Raw genomic sequence first — 23,915 nt, 5'->3', positions numbered from 1 at the left:
ATACACAGAAATATATTTTCCAAGTGAGGCCTTTTTCTACATTGGAAATGAGTTTGTAATGGTGATGTTCTCCTGGATCTGCTGCCCCACTTGCTTTATGTGATAGCGATCATAGTTTCTTGTCTACTGGCTTTGAAACTGTTCGCTGCTCCAATTTCTACAAATACCTCTCCTTCAGAATCTACCAAAATAGCATGTTTTTAAAGATCATGGCCAAAAATTAATTCTGCCACACTTATAGTGGCATATGATGTGCCCATAGATTTCTACTTTTAGCTCCTAACTCTATTGTATAAATTTTATGTGTATAAATTACAGTGCAGATATGTAATACCTTACATGCCACAGTAACAACACGTTAGGTACGAGAACTGTCTAAAACAACTTCACAACCTGCATGAGCTACAACTTCCTTCAGCACTTCGACAAAACCAAGGACATCCTCTTAGGTTCCAATAAATACTGAATTCATCTAGCCTCAGCTCTCTTATTCTCTGTCAGCCATTACAGGCTATGCCCAAATGTTCAGGTCCCAATCTCAGTTTTGGTTTCATAAACAATCCTTCAGCAAGACCACGTCCATTAAAGTCGGTCATATTTTCTATCAAACCCAGTGTTATATCTTTCTTGTTTGTCTTTCTAGAAGATGCCCATAATTTATCATCTGGAGCATTAGGTTCCTGTGGATTTGTGACTTTCAGAGCAAAAGGCCATTCAGCTCTTTGAAACTATCATGGTCGAGCTGGACAGGCGCTCAACTTCAATTTTTTGTCTGCCCCTATAACTATTGGCCCTCTTGTCTATCATAAATACTCAACCTTGAATAAATTCAATGATTCATCCTCCAATTTTCTGAGAAAGATTTCACAAACTAAGAACTCACTAAGAGCAAATGTTTCTCATCTTCATTTTAAAAGTAAAAAGTTTTATTCTTAAACTGTATCTCCTCTTTCTGGTCTCTCTCTCCAGGGGAAACATCCTGTCAGAATCAACACTATCACGTCACCTCACCATTGTTCAATAAGATTTGTTAAAACCAATCTGCATCCACATGGTTCTGCTACAAATAGCACAGACAATTGTGTTTTAAACAAATTGCTGGCTCAGGATTTCCTCTCCTTGCATTTTCTCTCTGCCTCTGATTCTAAGTTAATACAGTACTAACATGTCAAATGAGCCATGGTTAATTGAGGTTTTGGCTAATGGAGAACGTTGCAAGGGATTAGCATGTTCCATTGTTAGGAGCAAAACTCCTACATAGTCTGTATCACTACAAATAAACTTCTAGATCTTTGGAGGAAAACAGTGCTGGTAATTACTCTCTGGATTGTTTTATTTATCCAGCCCACTGGAGTATAGGATCAAGAGACACTTTAAGAAAGAAACAAGGGCAAGAAAGGGATGTTAATTTTGCAAGATAATGGAGACATTTTCTTCCCTTTTAATGTATCTTTCAGAGTATCCTCTCACAGAAAACTATGAAAGATTATATCCATAGCTATCTAACAATAAAAAAACTGTTTACAAATCAAGTGTCCAAGTCTTTCACAGAAGCATTTTAAAATTCGACACCAGGTCATACATATTATGACAGATAGTAAAAAAGGTTTGTTTTCAGTTATTCTTTCATGAGATGTGGGCAATACTGTTTATTTGTAATTCACCTCAAGGTTACAGTGAGCACATGCCTGAAGCTCTGTTGTATTGTATAGACTAACCTACAATGCATTTAAGTAGCCCACAGTCTTGTCCACAGTGAACAAATAGCAATGCATTTACCAATTAGGCTATTTTGTAGATTGGACCTGCTATCCACTTTTTTTTTCCAGGTGGCGGTTTGGAAACTGTTCTTTAAAACGCCTTGACAAGTTGCTGCAATGCATCTTCAGATGATAATGTCTGTAGCGATGGTAGGGTTGAATGTGTACAGTGGAGGGTCAGGGCCAGGGCAGCAGGTTGCTTTTTCCCTAGGGGGCGTCAAACTTCAGATGGTGCAAAACCTTTGGATAGTTAAGACATTCAGTTACTTACTGCAGAATTTCTAGCCTCCTACCTTGTCTTCTAGGCACGGTAATTGTAATCAGTCCAGTTAAGCTTCTGGTCAAAAATGAGCTTAGAGGATGTTATTGACTGTCAACCGTAGCTTTTCAGAAATGATGCAAATAATAAAAACGCTATGCTTAGCAAGTTAAAATAAGCATGGCAAACTATGTGTATTTTTTTGCACATCATTGTTTGCAATACCAAGATATCATACAGAAACTTTTATTAAAATAGATCTCAATCAAATAGTTTGCACTTAGTTCACTTAATTTTCATTGAGTGAAACATTCTCTACATGGTAGCTCATTCAGTTTCATTCTGTGACTGAAATTCAGGTGGCATAAAATGTAAAAAATCCAATAAAATACAATTATATTAAAACCACTTTCAGAGCTTACTTTATTTTTTGTAATGTAATCCACTTCAATAATAAAATGCAAAGGGCAAAACTTTACACATTAATGACTGTTACACCACTATATTCTCTTCACCATTTCAGTAATGTGGGGTTCGGATACAATACCCAAAAGTATATTTAAAGGCACACTGCAAGAAACCAGAGACAGGGACTTCATAATCACAAACGCACATTTCGGTTCATTTAAGTTTTCAGTTAATCCATACATATGCTGTTTCCAGCACATGACCTCAAAAGTGTCCACCAGAGGTAGTTTAAGAGGCACCACACCAGCATTAAATAGCTGTTTAAGTCTTGTGTATGAATATATACCATACAAGGTATTTAATCACACTTGGTATTGAATTCTGGGAAACTGATCACTCAACCTTTAAAATTTATGCTTATTGAATAATGAGTAATTTAAATCTGTATTATTTAATAAATATTTATTTTCTTTGCTACTGAGGAAATGTTTTGTTTATTTTTTTCACAATTTACAATAGCTCAACACTGCAATGACATTCACAACTCAAATGAGAAATTTCCCTTCACAAATGGCAATTATGTTAATTTAGAAAGGCACCTTTTAAAAGCAATTCATGATGCATTTAGCATGATTGCTTTTTACATAAAGCTTCTTTCAAAAATTCTACCACACGATTAAAATTAGTCACAGTTTATTTACAAAAAATGTTCTGCCAACATTTAAAGTTAATGAGTTATAAAGCTTCAGTATCTTTAAAACAATTATTACTGTCTAATCCAAGTGTGGCTTTTAAGAGTAGTAGAAAATCTTAGATTTAAGACAAAGTGTACTTTTCATGTTAAAATAGCCTTCAAAGAGAAAAACTATCAATCGGCCTATTTAAAAAAAACTCCCAACTACCTCAGTAGAATTTGGTTTTTATAACAAATCAGTTCAAAACCAGACACAATATTTTACATAGAGATAACATGTGTAGACCTGGATGAACACAGCAAGCCAAGCAGCATCAGAGGAGCAGGAAAGCTGACATTTTGGGTCGAGACCCTTCTTCAGAAATGGGGGAGGGGTTCTGAAATAAATAGGGAGAGAGGGGGAGGTGGATAGAAGATGGATAAAGGAGAAGATAGGTAGAGAGGAAACAGTCAGGCAGGGGTGGAGCCAGAAAAGGTGAGTGTAGGTGGGAAGTTAGGGAGGGGATAGGTCAGTCCAGGAAGGATGGACAGGTCAAAGAGGCAGGATGAGGTTAGTGGGTTGGAGATGTGGTTGGGGCTTGAGGTGGGAGGAATGGTTAGGGAGGAGAGGACAAGCTGGGCTGGTTTTGGGATGTGATTGGGGGAGGGGAGATTTTGAAGCTTGTGAAGTCCATATTGATACCCTTGGGAGGTGTAGTTGTTTGTTGTGAACTGAGCACAGGTGTTCCACAAAGCAGTCCCCAAGCCTCCAATGTTTTACGTGCCTGCAAAGGAGATTGCATTAAAAAAAAATGCAGTCCACTCTGAACTTTTACATGAAATATCGTGAAAGGCTTAGAAAATTCCACTAAAGAAGGTGGAAATGATACAGGAGTAATAATTATTGCTGATTGCTGATTTTAATTGTTCCACCATTGGAATACATCTTCAAGTCTTGGAATGAGATAGTAAGATCTACAATTCCTGCTGTAAACGCCACCTGCATTTCTACTTTCATATATCTTATCTCTTTGGTCTGTCTTAATGTCACCTTATGTGGTTTAGTGTCAAATTGGGTTTGACAATATCACTTTTAAAGGCCCTTGGGAAATTTTAACCTATAATGAAGATGCTACATAGATGCAAAATGCTATTGCAAATGATTGGCCAACCTATTTACGATAGATTTCCAATTTTGTTACTTGAGATAAAGCTTTTCTTTCCTCTTATTTTTCAATTTTAACACTCCAGGACACCGATTTACTAACTTTTGCAGAAAGATAAAGGAAAATACTCTTTACTTTTGCACGACCCAGAATGTTTGCCATTTTCAAATGGAGACTTATAAATTAATTCTTATTCAATCGTAAGGAAAAGACAGCCTCAAAAATTTAAACAGAGATGGAAACTTCTACTGTAGTACTGGAAGAAGAAAAATATCCTCCAACAAAACATGGGAAGAGAAATGTTCCTGTTTTCTGTCCTGGTCTTAAAATTTGTTAATTTTCCACTAATTTCATCCAGCTACGCTAGAACTGCTGCAATGGTTTTCATTTTTAACAACAGAACCTCACTCATGTTTGGGACAGTTTGCAATTTTGCTGTTGTATTTAGCCCCGAGATGAGCATCCAACCACATAACTAAAGACTAACCATAACCATCAATCTCCACCTGCATAACATCATCCAAGTCGACCCTGCCTTCAATTCTCTGCAGCAGAAACTTTATTCACATCTTTGTCACTTCCAACACACTTGTATCAGTCCCTCCACAGTTTTGCTTTCCACAAGTTGATTATTCAGAACTTTGCAAACTGTACACTTAATCACAACAAATAGCACTCACCCATATTTCCCTTCTGCTCACTGACCTACATTATTAAGTGATTCCTCAATTTTAAAATTCTCATCCTTCTTTTCAAATCTATCCATGGCCTCACTCCTCCTCATCCTTGTATTCTCTTCCACATTTATAGCCTCGTAAGATCTCTATGGACCATTAATTTTGCATCAAACACTCCCAATTTAAATGCTCCACCATGCATGCCTTAATTGTCAAGGTCCTACACTCTGGAGTTCCCTCCCTAAATCCTTCCACCTCTTGCCTCCTTTAAGATGCTCTTTAATACCATAATTTGAATTTTTTTTTCCTGTTACTCATATCATCCTGACTTGGAATTATAATTGCTCTTTCTTTGTTGTACTTACAGCACACAGACTTCAGCAGTTCGAGGTGATAGCTCAGAATGAAAACAAATGTGAGCCACTTGGTCCTTTGAGCCTGCTTTGTCATTCAAGAAAATTATGGCTGATCTGTTTTTAACCTCAACTCTAGATTCCTGAATAATCCAATAATCTTTCATCCCCTTGGGAATCAAGAAACTTTCTGCCTCTGCCTTAAACATATTTAAAGGTTCTGCATCTACTGCCTTTTGAGGAATGGAATTCCAAAGACTCCTAAACTTCAGAGGAAAAAAATGTTTTCTCAATGGTCTTAAATGGGGAACTGCTTGCTTTTAAATTATGACCCTTCGTTCCAGATGTTCCCACAAGAACACATTTCCTTTCAAGTCCCCTCAGGACCTTATATGTTTCAATTAAGTCATCTCTAACTGTTCTAAACTCCAAGGGATACAGGCCACCTTCTCAAGGCCAGACAGTGAATGTTAACGGTACTGGCAATGCTCAAATTCCTTTAAAGAATATAAATCTCTTCCAGAGCTCTTGATCAACTTGTCTAGAACCACGTTGCGATTTGGTGCCAAATTCTTGTTCTGTAATTTCTGTAAAACATCTTGGCTGTTATATAAATGCAGGTCACTGTAGGGAATAATTCACAGCAATATTTAAATGAAGGTGAATATTTTGGTCTGGAAAAACTTTTCAATGTTTCAGTCAATGAATCTACCTAGGAGAAAATAAATTCAGATAGGTCATATGTGACATTGCACTAAATCAGGGTGTACTTACGTTATATTAGAGGACAGTTTGACAATTTTTGAGTGCACGCTTAAGCTCAAAACAGTACTGTCGAAATCAATCCACAAATGCTAGTAAGTTGACAGAGATAAGCAGCTTTTTGCATATCATATTGACTCCTTGGAGTAATTAAAACAGTTGCTCAACTTATATTCAGTCACATTTGCCAATTTTGCCAACATAATTTTCAACTCCCAATAGCTTGCAAAACTTCAGCTGTTTCAAAATTAATCTACTAGATTGTAATAACATAAAAAACCTAGCTAATTACGGGACTGTGCTAAGTTTTCACTTCACCCAATTGCTGAGTGCTGCTATAGGAACAATTGCGTTGAAATTCCTGTTGCTTCTTCCCCAAAATTTACTTTTGCGATAATGATGATTTTATCAGCTATGCTATTGATGAAGGTGGATCAAGTTGGTCAGAATTGCAGTAAAGATTTTCATATTGTAAAAGTAAACTCACCTCTAAAGGACAACCTTGTTTATGTTTGGCATGTTCATAAAGATAATCTCAATAAGACACTTAGCTCCAGACAATAGATAATGGATTCTCCAGCATCTGCAGTTCCCGAGATAACAAAGTGTGGAGCTGGATGAACACAGCAAGCCAAGCAGCATCTGAGGAGCACAAAAGATGACGTTTTGGGCCTAGACCCTTCGGCCTGAAATGTCAGCTTTTGTGCTCCTAAGATGCTGCTTGGCCTGCTGTGTTCATCCAGCTCCACACTTCGTTGGCTCCACACCATATTGCCTTGCAGGAACAATATCAAGTGCAAGTTCGGAACACTAATGAATCTTAATAGGCAATTTTCATTTGCCCATTATAGAACTCCATTGCCAGACTCTATAAATAGCCAGATGATCTGCTCAGTCATTTTACAACTGTTGTTAACAGCCCCCTTGCTGTTTCAGAATTATCAATCAATAAAAGTTTACAACATTATGAGTAGCCCTTTCCAGATTCTCAAAACAAGAGAAACCAGTGAACACGAAATACAAGCACAAGTAAAAGTCACATGGCTGGTTTTTTGGACCAGACAGGCTACATTTTAGGCACCAGTTTCAGACTGAAGTTAAAATTATGACAGATTTCTGTTGGCTGCTGTGAAAATGCAAGCTGCACTGCTGTTCCTTCTGCTCACCCCATGAATACTGATCAGTGATCTTCAAAACCCACCTCTGCCCACTACAGATTTGAATTTCTGAACTTGAGATACTGTAAAAGGATACATAAAAACACCAATTCCACAACAACTGAAAATTTATGCCGCTATCCATAGGCAAGTTCGATTAATTGGAGAATCAACAGCTTCCAATGCACCGAATTGACTCACCAAAACTCATTGAGAGATATAATAGTGAAAATTTCTTGTCCCTGCTGAATTTTATTCATAATTGCCCAAAAGTGTGCTTCATTTGGTTTGCTTAGAGTGCTGCAATTTGATAGAATACAGAAACAGAGCTCATACAAGAGATGGTGTAATTTGGATTGTCAACATGTTGAGCATAATTAAGTTGCCAGAATTGAATGTACCTAGTTCAAGGTAGCAATTCAGGGTTGAGGTAAAAATTGGATGTTCCATTTATACTTTGTAGTCAAGAATGGACTGAACAACAATTATCTAGTATTGTCTTATTGGTAAAACTGGCAGTGATGGCTTTGTGATACCAAGAAAAACATTAGTTAGTTACACATGAGCTTAAAATCACTGTTCCATATGCTTTTGGTTTACAAACAGTGGCTGCTTCGTACCACTTTAATTGTGTGCACAGAGAACAAGTTAGTGACGAGGATCAGCATGCAGGAAAATACCTGCTTCATTAACTCACCAAATGGTTCAATCTCCAAGTCATTCATAATAACAAATGTAGACTCCAGGTCCAACTAGCCCAGTACATCCCAAACCTTCCCTCCATTGTGATCCATTTTGAAGCTACAAAATGTCACAACCTCTCAGTGAAAGCTGAAAAGTGGCGTTGATGTTTTCTTTTGGGGGGAGGTTCATGGCACCTACTGTTGACTACTTAAGATTTCAGTTCCATTTAAGGAAAGCCAAATTCTGCTCATCAATCTGATTTCCCAACAGCAGTAACAAGCAGCAGCAGCATGCATGGCATATAGTGCAAGATAATTTTTTCTTCTTCAAGCAATCCTTGAAGATGGGGTTAACAATTTGAGCGTATTAATTTCACATTGAAAATGCTCTTTGGCAAGTAGAGTATTCAGCATTTCAGTAACTGAAATTTTATTACACCAGCAATTACTCCAATAGATTTTTAAAAAAATGTTGAACCATTGGATTGTCTTTATCCAGATACCTTTGTAAAGTAGGAGAAATAGACTTCAGAGTGTTTGCTCAATTTATTAACAGTAAATAGTTTGGGTCTTCATTTGACCAGTTATCAAAATTTTACTATTGTAACATTTCATAAACGAAATCAACTAAACCTGAAAAGTGTACAATTTCTAAAGATTAAAAACACCCATCAAATGGAAAAGTTAAAAGCTCCTGTAAACCACTCTAGTAAACAAACAGCAGTACTTAAACGTGCACTTTGGATGTTCAAGATTTAGTGAATCTTGTTTAAAATGTGGTTTGTCTCAACATGTTAAATTGTTTCAATGGGATGATAGTTGAGTTATTAAATATCAGTTGGAGGAGGACATATCATAGCTTTTACGAAAATTTACCAATGCAGGGGGAGGACATCTGGATCATACCTGAAGTGAATGGTTTCACTCCAAAATAACCTGTGCATTGTGGACAGGCAATTTCAAGCCTCACTTATATGTCTGAATTTTACAAACTACAATTGGTGAAGAGTCAGGGTGTATAGGGGTTTCATCCAATTATCCTCGAGAAACTGACATGTAGAAACACAAAAGTGCTGATGTGAAACATTCCTTTTTGCACTGTTTGTTGCAGATTTCCAATATTTCAAGTAATAGCAAAAATACACTCAATATTTCTTGGCATTACTTCACAGTGCAGACTTTACGAAAATGTTGCTCTATTTGCCCTTAACACGACAGCAATCAGGCTGCTATACTGGCAATGAATTGTCACCAGTGTAATGCAATCAAGGCACTGCAGTATTATAGATTTCTGCAACACTTCAGATTCCACAACCCACAAACTCTGCTCTGCTTTCATTTTGAATATAAATCGCTAATCAATTAGTAACAACAGTGAATTCTGGTTAAGCCTTGGTGCTTATCTGGCATCGTGAAAAGCATTTACTACAAATGTGTTCTTCATTTGCTCTCCCACTTTGTTAGTCTACTTACTCAACTGCTGATATTAATCCCCATTAGCACATTTACAAAGCCAAATTTTTGAAGTTTTCTCCAAGATGGCACCTAGAGATTATTAAAAAAATTGCAAAATAACTCAGTGTATTACAAAGGCCCATCCTAAAATTTCCTTCCTCGTGAGAGAGAATGCTAGGTGAAATTCAGTTGCCACAAATCTTGCTCAAATTTGCCAATTAATTGTTTCTTCTCCAAAAGTGCTCAACAACCAAGGACATTTAAAGTTCAGAATGAGAGACGGGACCCAAGTGAGGAACACAGGACAACAACCAGGTATTTAAATTTTGAAAGCCCCTATCTGAAGAGTTCAGAGAGATATATTTATCTGAAGCAAAACATAGAACAAACTGTCATCCAGAAGAATAAAAGGCTTAGGGTTTCTTTCACAAAGGTGATTAACAGATTTCTGATGCAAAGCATGTTTGGGAGCTGACAGTTCATTCCTGGATTAGGATGGTAGCTGGATATTGTGTGTAACAGGTTGAAATAGAACTGGTTTGCAGTACCCAACCACAAATGAGCTTTTTGACCTCACAGGCCATTTTGTGACTGACAACACAACAACAAAAAAAAATTGGCCATTTGGCATCCAGTGGCAATTAATTACCAGATGTTTTAAGCCCAATCACTGAATGAACAGGATTGTTAGTGGCTGGACGTTAAGTCTTCTTAATTTCCACCAAAGTCTCATTGAAGTAAAATTCAGTTTGCTGGTACATTTGGGAGGCAGAGGAATGGGAAACTTATTGGTATCTTATAGGATCCTTATTAATAAAATTAACTGTATTAGAAGAATAACAATGGATTTTTTAAAGAAATCTTAACTAAGATCAAACGTGGCCAAAAGAACTTAAATGAGACTTGACATAAACAAGTCTTGAGCACAGTATTTTATATTCAGTCACTCATCCCAGGGTAGTTAAAACTATTAAGTGAGATTTAACCACAGTACATTTACTTCATATTATTCTCAAACTAGGGGTATTCATATTTTAATTCAGATTAAAAATTACAATAGTCTTGAGTGGGTCAGATGGATAAAGAATAATTTTATGCACTTTAATGCAAATTGGAAATTACGGTAGTTTCTTTCAAATTGAAATACATAATTTGGAAATACCTGTTAAATATTTACCAGCAAAAAGACCTATATAAGAAACTTTTTTTGCATTTGACACGTTCTCCGGTTTAATTTGCAGCACACAATAGCCTTAGCTAACTAATTTTGGAAGCACAGTACGTAGAGGTATATTATTTCCATTTGAATCAGCCATCTGCACCAAATTGGTCCTCAGTTTGGTGCCTGTGCCAAGATTTTGGGGTAACTTTGAAACAATTCCAGGCAAGGAACTATTGGTATCTGGTGTTGATTTAACTGGTGTAGTCTTCTCCACAGTTGGTGGTTTAGGTAAACGTTTAACTAGCCATGAATGTCTCAAAGCCTGGGTGGGTGTTATGCGATTAGATGGCTCCCAATCCAAACACCTCTTTAGGAAGCTGATGAATAGTGAGTCATCGCAACCCTTCAATGCCGTCACCCAGCTCCTGCTACCTGGTGGTCCTCGCAGCTTACCTCTTTTGGAGCGACCACCATTCACAATAACAGTGTGATCGGGGAGTGTGGTGATACTGCAATAACGAGGTTGATTCTTGGAGGTGAAGAAGTTCTTGGCTCTTTTGCACTGATCCAACATTTTCTGAGGTGGAACCCCCAGAAGTTCCATAATACAGGCCAACTGATCTCCTTCATCTTCCCCAGGAAAGAGAGGGTATCCCATCAATAGTTCAGCAAGGATACAACCAAAGCTCCACATGTCAATGGGCATCCCATAACGCATGCCAAGGATAACCTCAGGTGCTCGATAAAATCGTGACTGGATGTATGTGAAAATGCGCTGATGTTCGTAACAGCTGGACCCAAAATCAATCACTTTGATGCCGCTACGGCCTTGCTGCTTCAGTAAAATATTTTCTGGCTTCAAATCACAATGAATAATTCGATTTTTTTGCAATGCTTCCAGGCACTGTAGGATGGAATGGGCAAACTTCCGTACTAACTGCAGGCTGAATCCCTGGAACTTGTTTCTTTTGATTAGCTCATACAGGTTCATGCTCAACAGTTCGAAGGTCATACAGGTGTGGTTGCGGAATGTGAAATTTTCCAGCATGTGGATAATATTCATTTGCAAGTTTTTGTCTTGCTTTTTCAAGTGCTCCAGAATTCGGATTTCCTCTACAGCCTGCCGGTGGAACCGCTTTTCATTTCGCACTACCTTCAATGCCAGGTGCTGCCGCAATTTGTGGTCATACACTTTAGCTACCTGCCCAAAGCTTCCCTTTCCAATAACTTTAAGTACCTCATATCTATATGCTATATGATCATGAGGCAGAAGTATGTATGCCGCTTGATCATCATCATAACCACAATTGTTTGAGCCACCTACAACACCTTGTCGCTTTTTTGCATTTAAGCCCATAAAGTAAACTTCAGGATAGTTAAAGATTTCCTGATGCTCATAGGAAGACAACTGATGCATGTGCATCTTCATGGCTTGAGCTGGTGATATGGCAGCTTTTGACTTGGGCAAAATGCCATCTGATTTAGATGATGCTGTACCATCAGGGCTCTTTTGTTTAAGTGAAGGGAGTGCTGTTTTACAAGTTCGAGCAACAGTAGACTGCGCAGTTGTATTATTGCGCCTGTTTCCAGCATCTTCAAATAAATGTTGCACCTTGACTTGAGTCCGACATGGCGCTGGCAGATGATCTTTCATTGTGCTCTTGCCAATCTAAAATTTGAATAGAAGGAAAATGCTCAGTTTTTCTGAACAAAAACAGTATTACTGTTAGACAAAACTGCCCAATAACAAATGTTTCATTAGCATCCTTTAAAACAGTACTATTCAATAAAAACTATTGAGTGCAGCTGTGGCTCTAGCATTCTAGAGATGTACAGCATGGAAACAGACCCTTTAGTTCAGCTTGTCATGCCGACCAGATATCCTAAATTAATCTAGTCCCATTTGCCAGCACTTGGCCCATATCCCTCTCAATCTTCCCTATTCTTGTACCCGCCCAGATGCCTTTTAAACATTCTAACTGGACCAGCCTCCAACATTTCCTCTGGGAACTCATTCCATACAGGCACCACCCTCTGTGGCTAAATGCACTTTTTAAAATGGAAAATATCTTGTGTTCTATATAAGACATAAAAATACATCGCAAACGTATTTACTGAAATGTCCATCACTATTCTGCAGCAAAGTAACATGCTCACAATTCATAAAAATTCAGTAACGCTCAACTATTTTTGTATTTGAGATGATGAGCCTAAGTTAAGTAAATATACAAATGCCATGTAAGTAAACTTTTGTTGAGAACACATGTACATTGCCAATATCTATTGTTCTTTCTTTTAATTTAGTCATCAGGAATTCAATTAGCCACATTTCAGTTCCCGATTAACCACATGCTGTTTGTGGCCAGAGTGTTGGACACTGCATTCATGTGCTCGCAGTTCCATCATATATTGAATACAAAAAAGAACCAGTATTTACAAAGAGTTTTCAAACAATTAACTATTTTTTAGTGTATCTGTGCTTTGTGACAACATATATTTTCAGTCCAAACTGGCATAATATCCAGCCCTTGCTGCATTTGTTTCAGTCCCCTTAATCTCCACTTTTGTGGTTAACATGCAGGTGAACTCTTAGGACCTACATTCTCAATACTGCTGTAACCTATGGCTTTGTAACATTCAGGGTTAACATTTTAACTCAGATCACCTTTGGAGACAACCGGCATTTAAAACTGAACGACAGTCAGCCTCACGGCCTTATTACTTAGACATTATCAATAGATGAGACAATAAATGTTCAAATATTCCACCTTCTCGGCACCATGACAAAAGAAAAACGTTCCACTCAGTACTCACATTTTTGGTTTATATTTAAAATCAGTACCAATACTCAAGGATAGATTCCCTTCTGCCACCACTCCAAACATAACTACAGGTACACATGGGCAATTCTTTCAAGATGAAAAAAAAAATGCTTTGGTCAACTAGGAGTTACGAATAATAAGAACAGGTATGTATCAATTTAGACCCAGGGTATTTGCAGATCTTTGGCTTCTAAAATAGTGAAGTAACTAAGTAAGGTTACTATTGTCAGTGAAAGTGGAACACCAAAGCTTAACAAGGAAATGCTGAGACTAATGCAATAGTTCAGATGCTTCCTTTAAGCAAACAGCAATATTTTATTAGATGACATTCACCACAGACTGAATGAAAGGGTCAGGGGAAAATGGCAGGAAAATGGAAATTAGCATTATTAGATCAGGCATGATTTCACTGAACGGTAGAAGACTCGATGGGCTGAATGGCCTACATCTCATATCTTATGGTCTTATTAATTCAATGAACAAGATATATGCTAGATTTTTAAAAATGTCTTTCCCGCTGAAATAATCTGTATTACACATGAAATTGGACGATTGGAATACCGAAGGAGTCAGAAACACATTAATGCAGAAGTGAAGCATTCACAACTTGGAGCCCTCCTTAAATCTCAAAGCAATCCGGTGGGCTCCTGTTCACCTCCAGACAACCAAAGCAAAGAGAATTATGAGGCCTGACTCCAGTTTTTAATCCTAGTTCCTTCAAACAAGCAGTGGGATGACATAGGTATCAAAAGCATTGTGTGGAAAGTATGTTTCAGAAGGGGTCAGAAGTTATGATAAAATGAAACAGGATCTTTACTTCTTTCTCTAGTTACTTAGGACCATCTGATGTTGTTTTCTGCTTGTCAATGCAAATGCAAGGTATTATTGGAGGTAAAACAGACGAAGTAATAAATATGCCTAACTAAACATCAGTAAATCTCCATATATTCACAGGGACTTGACACAATCTATGCATTTTCTACGCGGACCATGCAGACATTTGTAATGTTCCTTCAGAACTGGCACTAAAAATTCCTTATTCTATAGACCAGAGAGGTATTAAAATATAGAACCTCAAAAGACATTGATATATTGGAAGAGTGGACAGACAGGTGGCAGATGAGGTTCATTTTGAAGTATACAAAAGGTGGAGAGACAGTATAAAGTAAAGGGTATTACTCTAAAGGGTGTGTAAGACAACAGAGACTGGTTTTGCTGAAATGAATTTCTTGCATGTCACTACCAAGGACTGCATGTATTGATTGTCTACGTGTTATGAACAAGTGCAGTTTTAAAAGAAGACAATACGTGCTGCCAGGAGTCTTTTCTTGTCTGGGAGAAGTAAAAGCACAAGGAGAGACTTATTAACAGACTACTGAATATTACGAAACGTGATTGGACACACTCCAAAACCTGTTTGCAAAGAAGCACACCATAGGTTTGCAATATAAGCAGTAAAACTGATCCCAGAACATCTGCATTAATTTAGGATGTGGAAGAGGGACAGAGTGTATGGGTGATAATGTCAGCCAAGATCAACTCAGCCATTGCCTGAATAGTGCTTAGGTCTTGGGATCTAAGGGGTAAGAGAAATGCTTATAACAGATACCGCAGGAACAAAAGAGGGAAGAAATCAGTAATGGGAGTGGTCTTCAAGCCCTGTAACAGCAAGCACAACAATCTGGAAGAAATATTGAATACTTCTGATAAAGCAGTGTGATTGTCGGAGTCTTTAATCCACATATGAAATTGGAAAATTAAACTGGCAGTAGTTGCCTGGATAAGGAGTTCATAGAATGCTTTTGAAATAGTTGCTTAAGTAGAGAGCACAGGTTTTATTAGACTTGGTACTGTGTAATATGATACAGGAGAGTAAAGGCATGCCTAAGTAGCAGTGACCACACAATGATTAAATTTTCCAGGAGAGGCAATGGCCTAGTGGTATTATCACCAGACTGTTAATCCAGAGACGCAGATAACATTCTGGGGACCCAGGTTCGAATCTCACCATGGCAGATGGTGGAATTTGAATGCAATGAATATCTGGAATTAAGAGTCTAGTGATGACCATAATTCATTGCCAATTGTCAGGAAAAACCCATCTGGTTCACTAGTCTCCTTCAGGAAAGAAACTGCCATCCTCACCTGGTCTGGCCTACATGTGACTCCAGACCTACAGCAACGTGGTTGACTCTTAACTGCGTGCTGGGCAATTGGGGATGGGCAATAAATGCCGCTTAGCCAGCGATGCCCTCAGCCCATGATGAACTTTAAAAAAATTACATCCAGTTTGAAAGCGAGATGATTGGGTCCACAATTAATATTTTAAACATAAATAATGGCAACTACAGGCATGAAAGCTGATCTGACTGAAGTGAACAGACATCTGAGACTAGGGAATGGATCAATGGAGAAGCAGTGGCAGACATTGGAGAGGATATTTCAGAATACTCAGAATAAGTATATTCCTACTGTAAGAGGAAAGGAGGATCCAACATCTTTGGTTAACTAAAGATACCAGGAAAAGTAAACTTAACGATAAAATATACTACTGCAAAGTTGTATAGCAGGTCAGATAATTGGTCAGAACTTACATAACTGCACAGGATGACTGAAAGGTTACACCAGAACGAAGAAATTAGACTATGAGAGGAGGCTAGCTAGAAAAGTGAAGCCAGATAGCAAGAGTTTTCATAGGTACTTAAAAAGCAAAAGATTATGTGAAGGAAGTTGGTTCTCTAAAGAGTGACAATGGGACGTTAATAATAAATAATGGTTAAATATCACGCTTCTGCCTTTATTCTGGACAACAGAAAAAGGCAATCCAATAATTGCTATACTTCAGATGGTGGAACGTACAGAGGAATTTAGTAAAATTCAATCACTAGGGAAGTAATCCTGAGCCAACTGATGGAACTACGGGCTGAAAAGTCTCCAGGTCTAGATGGACATGTTCCTTGGGTGTGACAAAAGGTGGCTAATGAAATAAGAGATGAATGGGGACTAATTTTCAAAAGTTTCCTAAATTCAAGTATGGCTGGATCTGACAAATATAAACCCTCTATTCAAGAGGTGAAGCAGAAAACTAGACTAGTTGGCTTGATTTTAGTCGAGGAGACAGTTTTTGACTTTATCATTAGGCTATGTAATTAGGAAAACTCAAATAATCATGTTTATCCCGTTTACTCAAGTTCTCTGAAGGAGGAATACATGCTGTGGATAAAAGGAACCTTGTCAATGTACTGCACTTGGATTTCCAGAATGCATTTGATTAGATGCCACGTGAGAGGTTATTGCAGAAAACAAAAGGTTATCATGTCGGGGGCAATAATATTAGCATGAATACAAGATCGGCTGGCAGAAAACACAGCACTGATAAATGGGTTTATGTCCGATTAGCAGGGTGTGATGAGTGGAGATCTGTAGGGGTCTGCACAGAAGCCACATCCTTTTTTAATAATTTACATTAATTATTTAAATAGGGGAAATTAGGCAAGACAGATAAAGTTGCAGACAACAGAATTTGGAAACTATGCTGTGAAGAAGATACAAGAAGTTTGTAGACTGATATAGATAGGTAAATTGATTGGGCAAAAATCTGCAGATGTAGTTTAGTATGAAAATATGTGAAGTTCACTTCTGCACTTGGGAGAAACAGAGTATTACTTCAACAGAGAAGCACTGTGGTATTCAATGGTGCAAAGGAATCTGGGTGTCCTACTGCACAAGTCACAAAAATTTAGAATGCAGTTACAACACATGATTGAGAAGGCTAACAGGACTTAATCCTTTATGATGAGAGGAATAGAACTTAGGAGTAAGGAATTATGCTTCAATGATACACGTCATTATTGAGACCACATCTCAAAATAGATACATAATTTTAGTCTACTTATTTTTTAAAAAATCATTGGAGGAGAGTCAGAGAAGCTATCTTAGATTGATATCTAGATTGAGTAGACAGGATTCGTTTCCACTGGGGTTTTAGAAGGTGTGACTTGATTCAAGTGTGTAAGATCCTAAAGGGTCTTGACACGGTTCTGAGGAAGGGTCACTGGACCTGAAACGTTAACTCTGTTTTTCCCTTCACAGATGCTGCCAGACCTGCTGGGCTTTTCCAGAAACTTGGTTTTTGGTCTTGACTAGGGAGTCTTATAAAGTGTCCTCTTGATTGTGTCCAGGACAGGGGAACATTTTTAAATTAGGGGAGCCCTTACAGAGGATTGAGAGATTTTAGCAGTTTGCTTCAGAATATGGTGTCACTGTGGTCATTTAAATGTTTTTAATGTAGAGGTGGATAAATTCTTGTCATGCAAGGCACTCAAAGATCAAGGATAGGTGGGGCAATATGGAATTCCAAACACGAACCAACCAACCATGAATGGCCCAGCAGGATTGAGGGACCAAACGGTCGATCCTGCTCTACTTTTCATGTTAGTGTGTTCCCTCAGCCGGGGTTAACTTGTTGGGTACCCCCAGAACAATTACAATCTAAGTTTACAGCAGCGCAAGTGCTATCACCTGCAGCCTCACGGGCTAATGTTGGACTAAATAAGTTAAAGAGGCAATTAGGGGATGGTTGTGGTGAAATGAAAAATTATCATGCTTGTATGCTTCCTAGCAAACCTGTTACAATATTGAAAAACAATCCTCTGCATTTGAATCTATTTCCTGAAATCCTCAGTCAGGTTGATGAAAATTTAAGAACCTGTCCTGCAAGTAATTTTAAGAGAATAATAAAATTGCATCATTTTGTGGTATGGCAGACACTGTGAATATGCTTACCGTTAAGCTATTAAGAGATGGCAATCCCACGGGGCTTTCCTTCTCCACACACAAGGCTTGGCTCTCAGCTTGATCTACACGCATGTATGAGTCATATAAGACATCCCCAAATTGGGCTGTAAACAGAAAAATCAAAACCACACCATTACTGGAGTAATGGACTCGGCAAGTACACACTAATGTGAGAGGCAAATTTACAGCAAACAACTAGACTATGTTCACACAAGGTTGCCACTTGTCTTCCCCACTGAAGGCCTCACTAAAAGGTGCAATGATTTTTCTTTCTCTTCTCTCCTGCCAATAAAAGCATGTGTGACATTTTATAAAACATGGTCTGAGAAGTCTTAATCCCCTTCAGGCTGTGAAAGGTGCATTGGTAGAACATGCAAAACCAGCAAATAGGCTGACAATCTTTTACTAAAACCACCCTCTCTCACATGGTATATAGTGTAGGTTAAGTTTTAATGCAGCCTGATCCTGTAAGGCATCCCAAACAGTAAATAATCTAAAAAGGTCATCCAAGTCTTCAACAGCAAATCATTCTTGTCACTGAAGGTTCTCCTTATCGGTAGCTATGTGACTCTCCCTCCTTTGAAAGCAGTATAATACAGTACAAAATGGCTGTGCATTTTAAAGGAAAGGTCATTCCTTTGAGGTTTTTAAGTCTTTTCCACTTGTGAGAATCTGAATGCATGTAGCCACTTGTTCTCAGTTCCACCGGTGCAGAAGAGGAGGTTAGCAAACACAATGTTACTGGAATTGCAATTATCTTTTGAAGCAGTATCAATCATGACATTTAAGGGGCACTTGAACATTTCAATGAGCAAAATATTAATGCTAATGGGATAAAGCATGGAATTGATATTAGGACAGGCAATCCAATGTAGAAAAAGTAGCAGTACAGCTCCATCAATTCTTGTGGCCGTAAGGTGTAGTGAGATTTCTACAATTCCAGTAGAGATTTCATTGAATTAAGATGAGATGTTAACAGCTAGACTGATCAGAGGACTGAACAAAACAGAGTTTCAGAAAGAAGCTCTCTGTTCCAATTTGGCGAAGCACAGACTGGATTTCATTGTTCCATGCATTCATTAACCAGATTAACACAACTGGGAATATGGTACAATGTTACTGACAGCAGTCAAACAAAATCAGGAGTGCAAGAGACACTGGATTTAAAGATTACCTGAACCACAAGATTCGGTTTCCTGCTGCAGGTTAACATTAGTGCCACAGCTTGGCATGTTTGCAAACCTGAGGTAAAGTCAAGTAACAATTGCAAGATGGCATTATGTGGCAACGTGATTACAATTTATAAAGGTGCAATCTACAGTCTGTAACATTTTGTGATAAGTGAGTTATCGATGGAGCTGATCATAGGTTATTTTTGAAAGATATGCAACTGTACAATAACCCATTAGATTTACGTCACTGTTATATTAACAATTAATCTGTATAGGCGAGTAATAAATTACATTACCTATGTTCAAATAAGTTATGCAAAACTATATTTCATGAACTCAAAGACTTCATGAAGGAGGTGAAATATTAAAGTTTTCACTCCATATACATGGTTATCATATGGTATAAATACACCTGAAAACTTTTAAGATCTGCCACCGACAGTATGTGTAATATGTGTCAACTGGGATCCATAGAAACAGCCACCATTGTTGTGTCATAATTATTTAGAGCCATCAGTCGTTGGATTCCAACTCTATTTTCAAACAAAAAGATCAAGCAGGATATTCTATTCACAAGAATGTGTGAACATGGAACATGGTTAGTTAGTTCAACAGTCAAAACTCAGAATTAACCTTTGCTGAAAAGAGAAAGTTAAAAGTAGTCATTCTTGAACCCAGTGCTCAAACATTACATGACAAGGCATTGACAAGTTAACTGAAGTCATCAGGGCCTGACAATACATTCTGAAGGGTAGAAAACTACATAACAAAAGAGAACATATTTCACAGGGGGTGGTGTTTGCCACGTACTCTTACACACGCAAAAGCTCATGCTGTAATTAAAACATTTGAACATGTCCCACTGTTGTGACTTGTGCGACTCATCACCCCGACAAAAAAAAAACAAAGAACAGAGGATGCTGAAAGTCAAAAACAAAAACTGAAATTGCTGGAAAAACCTAGCAGGTCTGGACACGAAACATCAATTCTTTCTCTCCACAAATGCAGCCAGACCTGCTGAGTTTTTCCAGCTATCGCTGTTTTGTTTGTCATTGTCCTGTCAAGTGGTTGCATTAAATGAACAAATTAAGTGATACAAGAACAACATGGAGAGCTTTCATCCTCAACTGGAAATCTAAGATAAGTTTATCACTTTTTTTAATGAAAACGGGCAAGCATAAAGTGGTTCGGAGGCAGATTAAACATGTCTGCGGGAGCGTGATCTAAACTGAATAGAATAAAACCATACACTGCACAATACAAATTATGGTAAGTAAAAAAAACTGACGGATCTGCATTATTTAATAGTTAGAAACTACCAGAAACCCAAGCCTGAGATTTAAGTCCTTCAGCACAAACTGAAAATGATCAAAGTATTCCACCATGACTTTATATAATAGAAATACAACAGCATATAATAGGATATTAAGACACAGATCAGATTTAAAAAGAACAACTGAGTGTAGTGACAGCTGATAGGAGCCCCGATAGAAATGGAGGGGAAGGGGGAGGTACTCGATGAACTGACAGACAGGGAGTGAGACTCAGGAGCTTCTTTTACCCGTGGCCAAGTGTCCGGGGGCCGCTGTTTTCCTCGTTAACATGGCTATCATTCAGAGAGCGTTCAGCTGCCTCCAATCGCCGACCATTGCTTACACAGGTTCCCGGAGCTGGTCATCTGCCTCTGCTGAAAGACGGGGAGGTAGGATGCGGTGCGTCCGGGCTCCGTGTCCAGGCCCAGTCCAGCCCGCCAGCCGGCCTCTTCTCTCACTGTCTGGGCCGAGCGTGCCGCCGGATCCCGCTACCTCCAGGCGGCCGTTTGTCCGTTAGCTGCTCTCCGCCGACTGGCTCGATCTGTTCAATCAGTCAGTGTACGCTCCCCAGCGTCACATACCCACCCTGGGCTGAGGCGAACCGAGGGGGTGGGGGCAACAACCACCCGGATCCTCCCTCTCAGCCCCTCCGCACCAACTGGTGTCCGAAGCTCAGAGCCACGCCGCGCCCCCACCAGCGACAGGCAGCTCCCGTCACTGCCCGTCCCACTATCTGCTGCCCCTAGTGCTGGGAGGACTTCCTTTTCACCACGCTCACTGCTGCCTCTAGAAGGACCTTCTTCTGTCCACCCACCCATTGCAACAAAATACTCACTCTGCTGCAGAGAGGACCTCCTTCATTGACCAGCCCCCATAAACAAAACACACATTGCACCTGGGAGGACCTCCTTTGCCCGTGCACGCTGCTGCCCTTATTGCTAGGAGGGCCTCTTTTGCATCTCCTTCCCCCTTCACTACTGGCCATGCTGTTGGGAAGATTTCCACCTGCTCTCACCCCCCCCCCCCCCCCCCCACGAAACCGGTTGCTGGGAGAACATATTTTCTCCATACTGACTGCTACCCTTCCTGCTGGATGGGCCGCTTTCTCCCAGACAATGCAATGAGAGGACTTCTTTTTGTCTACGCACTGCTGTCCCTGCCGCTGAATGACCTTCTTTTCCTGCACACTCTCTGGTACTCCCTGCTGCAAGGAGGATCTCCTTGCCCTAAACAGTTCATTACTGCGAGGAAGACCCTCTTTCCTCCTGTACTGGACGCAAGTAGAAATATATTAATGAGACTTGATACCTATTACATGATGGGGTTGCAGGGTGACCAAGACTGTGAACTCACTATTCAAGGGTATTCAATGTTTCAGAAAAATAGGAAAAGGTGTGGGTGGCTTTGTTAATAATAGAAGGTATCCACGCAGTGGTCAGTAATAATATAGGTGCAAAAGGTCATGATGTGGAATCGGTTTGCATGAAAATAAGGAAAAGCAAGAAAAAGAAATCAGAGGTGGGAGTTTTCAGTTAGCCCCACTTAACTGTAGGACAGAGAATAAGTCAGCACATAATTGGGACATGTAAGGAGAGCACTACAGTTGTCATGGATGATTTTAATCTGAATATTGATTAGACAAATTAGAATGGCAAGAGTGGCATGGAAGACAAATTTTTGGAGTGCATCATGATTGCATTTTAGAGCAGTACATCATACAAAACAGCCAGGAACAGGCTATTATAGACATAGTAATGTGTAATGAGATAGGATTAATCAGAGATCCCATAGTTAAGGATCCTCCAGGGAATCACAGTCAAAACGTGATAAAATCACAAATTCAGTTTGAGCGAGTTGGGCGGCACAGTGGTTAGCACTGCTGCCTCACAGCACCAGCAATCTGGGTTCAATTCCACCCTAGGGTGACTGTCCATGTGGAGTCTGCACATTCTCCCCGTGTCAGCGTGGGTTTCCTCCCACAGTCCAAAGATGTGTGGGTTAGGTGAATTGGCCATGCTAAATTGCCCATAGTGTTGAGGGATGTGAAGATTAGGTCGGATGTTCTGCGGTTTGGTGTAGAATTGTTGGGACAAAAGGCCTTTTTTCACACTGCAGGGACTCTATGAGTCCAGGTTGGGGATCAAACAAGTATCCTTAGCTTAAATAAGGGCGATCAAAGATTGTGAAGAAAATGTTGTCTTGAGTGGGTTGTATAAATGGACAAAAAAGAAAGTCAGTGCACATGCAGTGGCTGATATTTTATAATGCTCAGTGTCTTGGTGAAGGCATGCATAGATTTGGTGTACAGGTTTGGTCCCCATATTCAAAAATGAGCAAGCATCGGAAGATATTCAAAAGTGGCTCACTACGTTGCTTAGGTCGGATGTTCTGCGGTTTGGTGTAGAATTGTTGGGACAAAAGGCTTTTTTTTCACACTGCAGGGACTCTATGAGTCCAGGTTGGGGATCAAACAAGTATCCTTAGCTTAAATAAGGGCGATCAAAGATTGTGAAGAAAATGTTGTCTTGAGTGGGTTGGATAAATGGACAAAAAAGAAAGTCAGTGCACATGCAGTGGCTGATATTTTATAATGCTCAGTGTCTTGGTGAAGGCATGCATAGATTTGGTGTACAGGTTTGGTCCCCATATTCAAAAATGAGCAAGCATCGGAAGATATTCAAAAGTGGCTCACTACGTTGCTTCCCAGGATGAAGAGTTTGACTTATCAAAAACAGATAAACAGGTCCTTATTCATTAGAGTTTAGAAGAATGAGTGGTGATCTTATTGAAACACACAAGATTCTGAGAGTGTTTGACAGGACAGATTTTAGGAAGATGGCCACTCAGTGCTGCCTCACCATGCCAGAGACCCGGGTTCAATTCCATCCTTGAACAACTGTCTGTGTGAAGTTTGCACATTCTCCTTTTGCTTGGGTGGGTTTCCTCTAGGCGCTCCAGTTCTCTTCCACAGGCAAAAGATGTACATGTTAAGTGGATTGGCTGTGCTACATTACCCATAGCGTTCAGGGATATGCAGGCAAGGTGGATTAGCCATGGGAAATGCAGGGTCACATGGATAGGGTAGGGAGGTGGGTCTGAGTGAAAATCTCTTTGGAGGGTAGGTGTGGACTCATTGGACAAAATGAGTTGTTTCCACACTGCAGGGATTCTATGGATTCACTAGTTAGGGAATCTTGAAATAGAGGACATAGTTACAGAATAAGGGGACACTTGTATTCAAAACTTGTATTTATTTTCAGATATGAAGGATTTCCATGTTTAAAGAGGAGGTAGAT

The 23,915-nt window shown here is 39.2% G+C and overlaps 1 protein-coding gene across 3 annotated transcripts; it reads right to left on the bottom strand.

Annotated features, from left to right (window-relative positions):
- Positions 1–1,908: 1,908 nt before the first annotated feature.
- On the bottom strand, positions 1,909–21,273 carry LOC125462948 (dual specificity tyrosine-phosphorylation-regulated kinase 2). Of its 3 annotated transcripts, none has more exons than XM_048553479.1 (4): positions 20,868–21,273; positions 18,123–18,238; positions 10,969–12,184; positions 1,909–2,000 (listed from the first exon to the last, which is right to left on the bottom strand). In XM_048553479.1, exons 1-4 carry the CDS (start codon positions 20,917–20,919, stop codon positions 1,978–1,980), a joined length of 1,407 nt encoding a protein of 468 aa, XP_048409436.1. In that variant the 5' UTR covers positions 20,920–21,273; the 3' UTR covers positions 1,909–1,977. The 3 variants fall into 3 exon arrangements, with proteins under 3 accessions (XP_048409436.1, XP_048409437.1, XP_048409434.1); XM_048553480.2 differs by lacking the exon at positions 1,909–2,000 and adding an exon at positions 2,442–3,885; XM_048553477.2 differs by lacking the exon at positions 1,909–2,000 and having other exon boundaries at positions 6,748–12,184.
- Between the last annotated feature and the right edge of the window lie 2,642 nt (positions 21,274–23,915).

The sequence above is a fragment of the Stegostoma tigrinum genome, chromosome 21, assembly GCF_030684315.1.
Source record: "Stegostoma tigrinum isolate sSteTig4 chromosome 21, sSteTig4.hap1, whole genome shotgun sequence".
Classification (NCBI taxonomy): Eukaryota; Metazoa; Chordata; class Chondrichthyes; order Orectolobiformes; family Stegostomatidae; genus Stegostoma; species Stegostoma tigrinum.
This window is presented reverse-complemented; position numbering and strand designations above follow the sequence as displayed.

Excerpts from the sequence above, each read along its gene's own strand:
- LOC125462948 (XM_048553477.2), bottom strand. The coding sequence starts at position 20,919 with ATGATAGCCATGTTAACGAGGAAAACAGCGGCCCCCGGACACTTGGCC. Across the intron at positions 18,239-20,867 it reads CCCCGGACACTTGGCCACGG|CCCAATTTGGGGATGTCTTA; the intron begins GTAAAAGAAGCT and ends TTCTGTTTACAG. Across the intron at positions 12,185-18,122 it reads CATCTCTTAATAGCTTAACG|ATTGGCAAGAGCACAATGAA; the intron begins GTAAGCATATTC and ends TTCAAATTTTAG.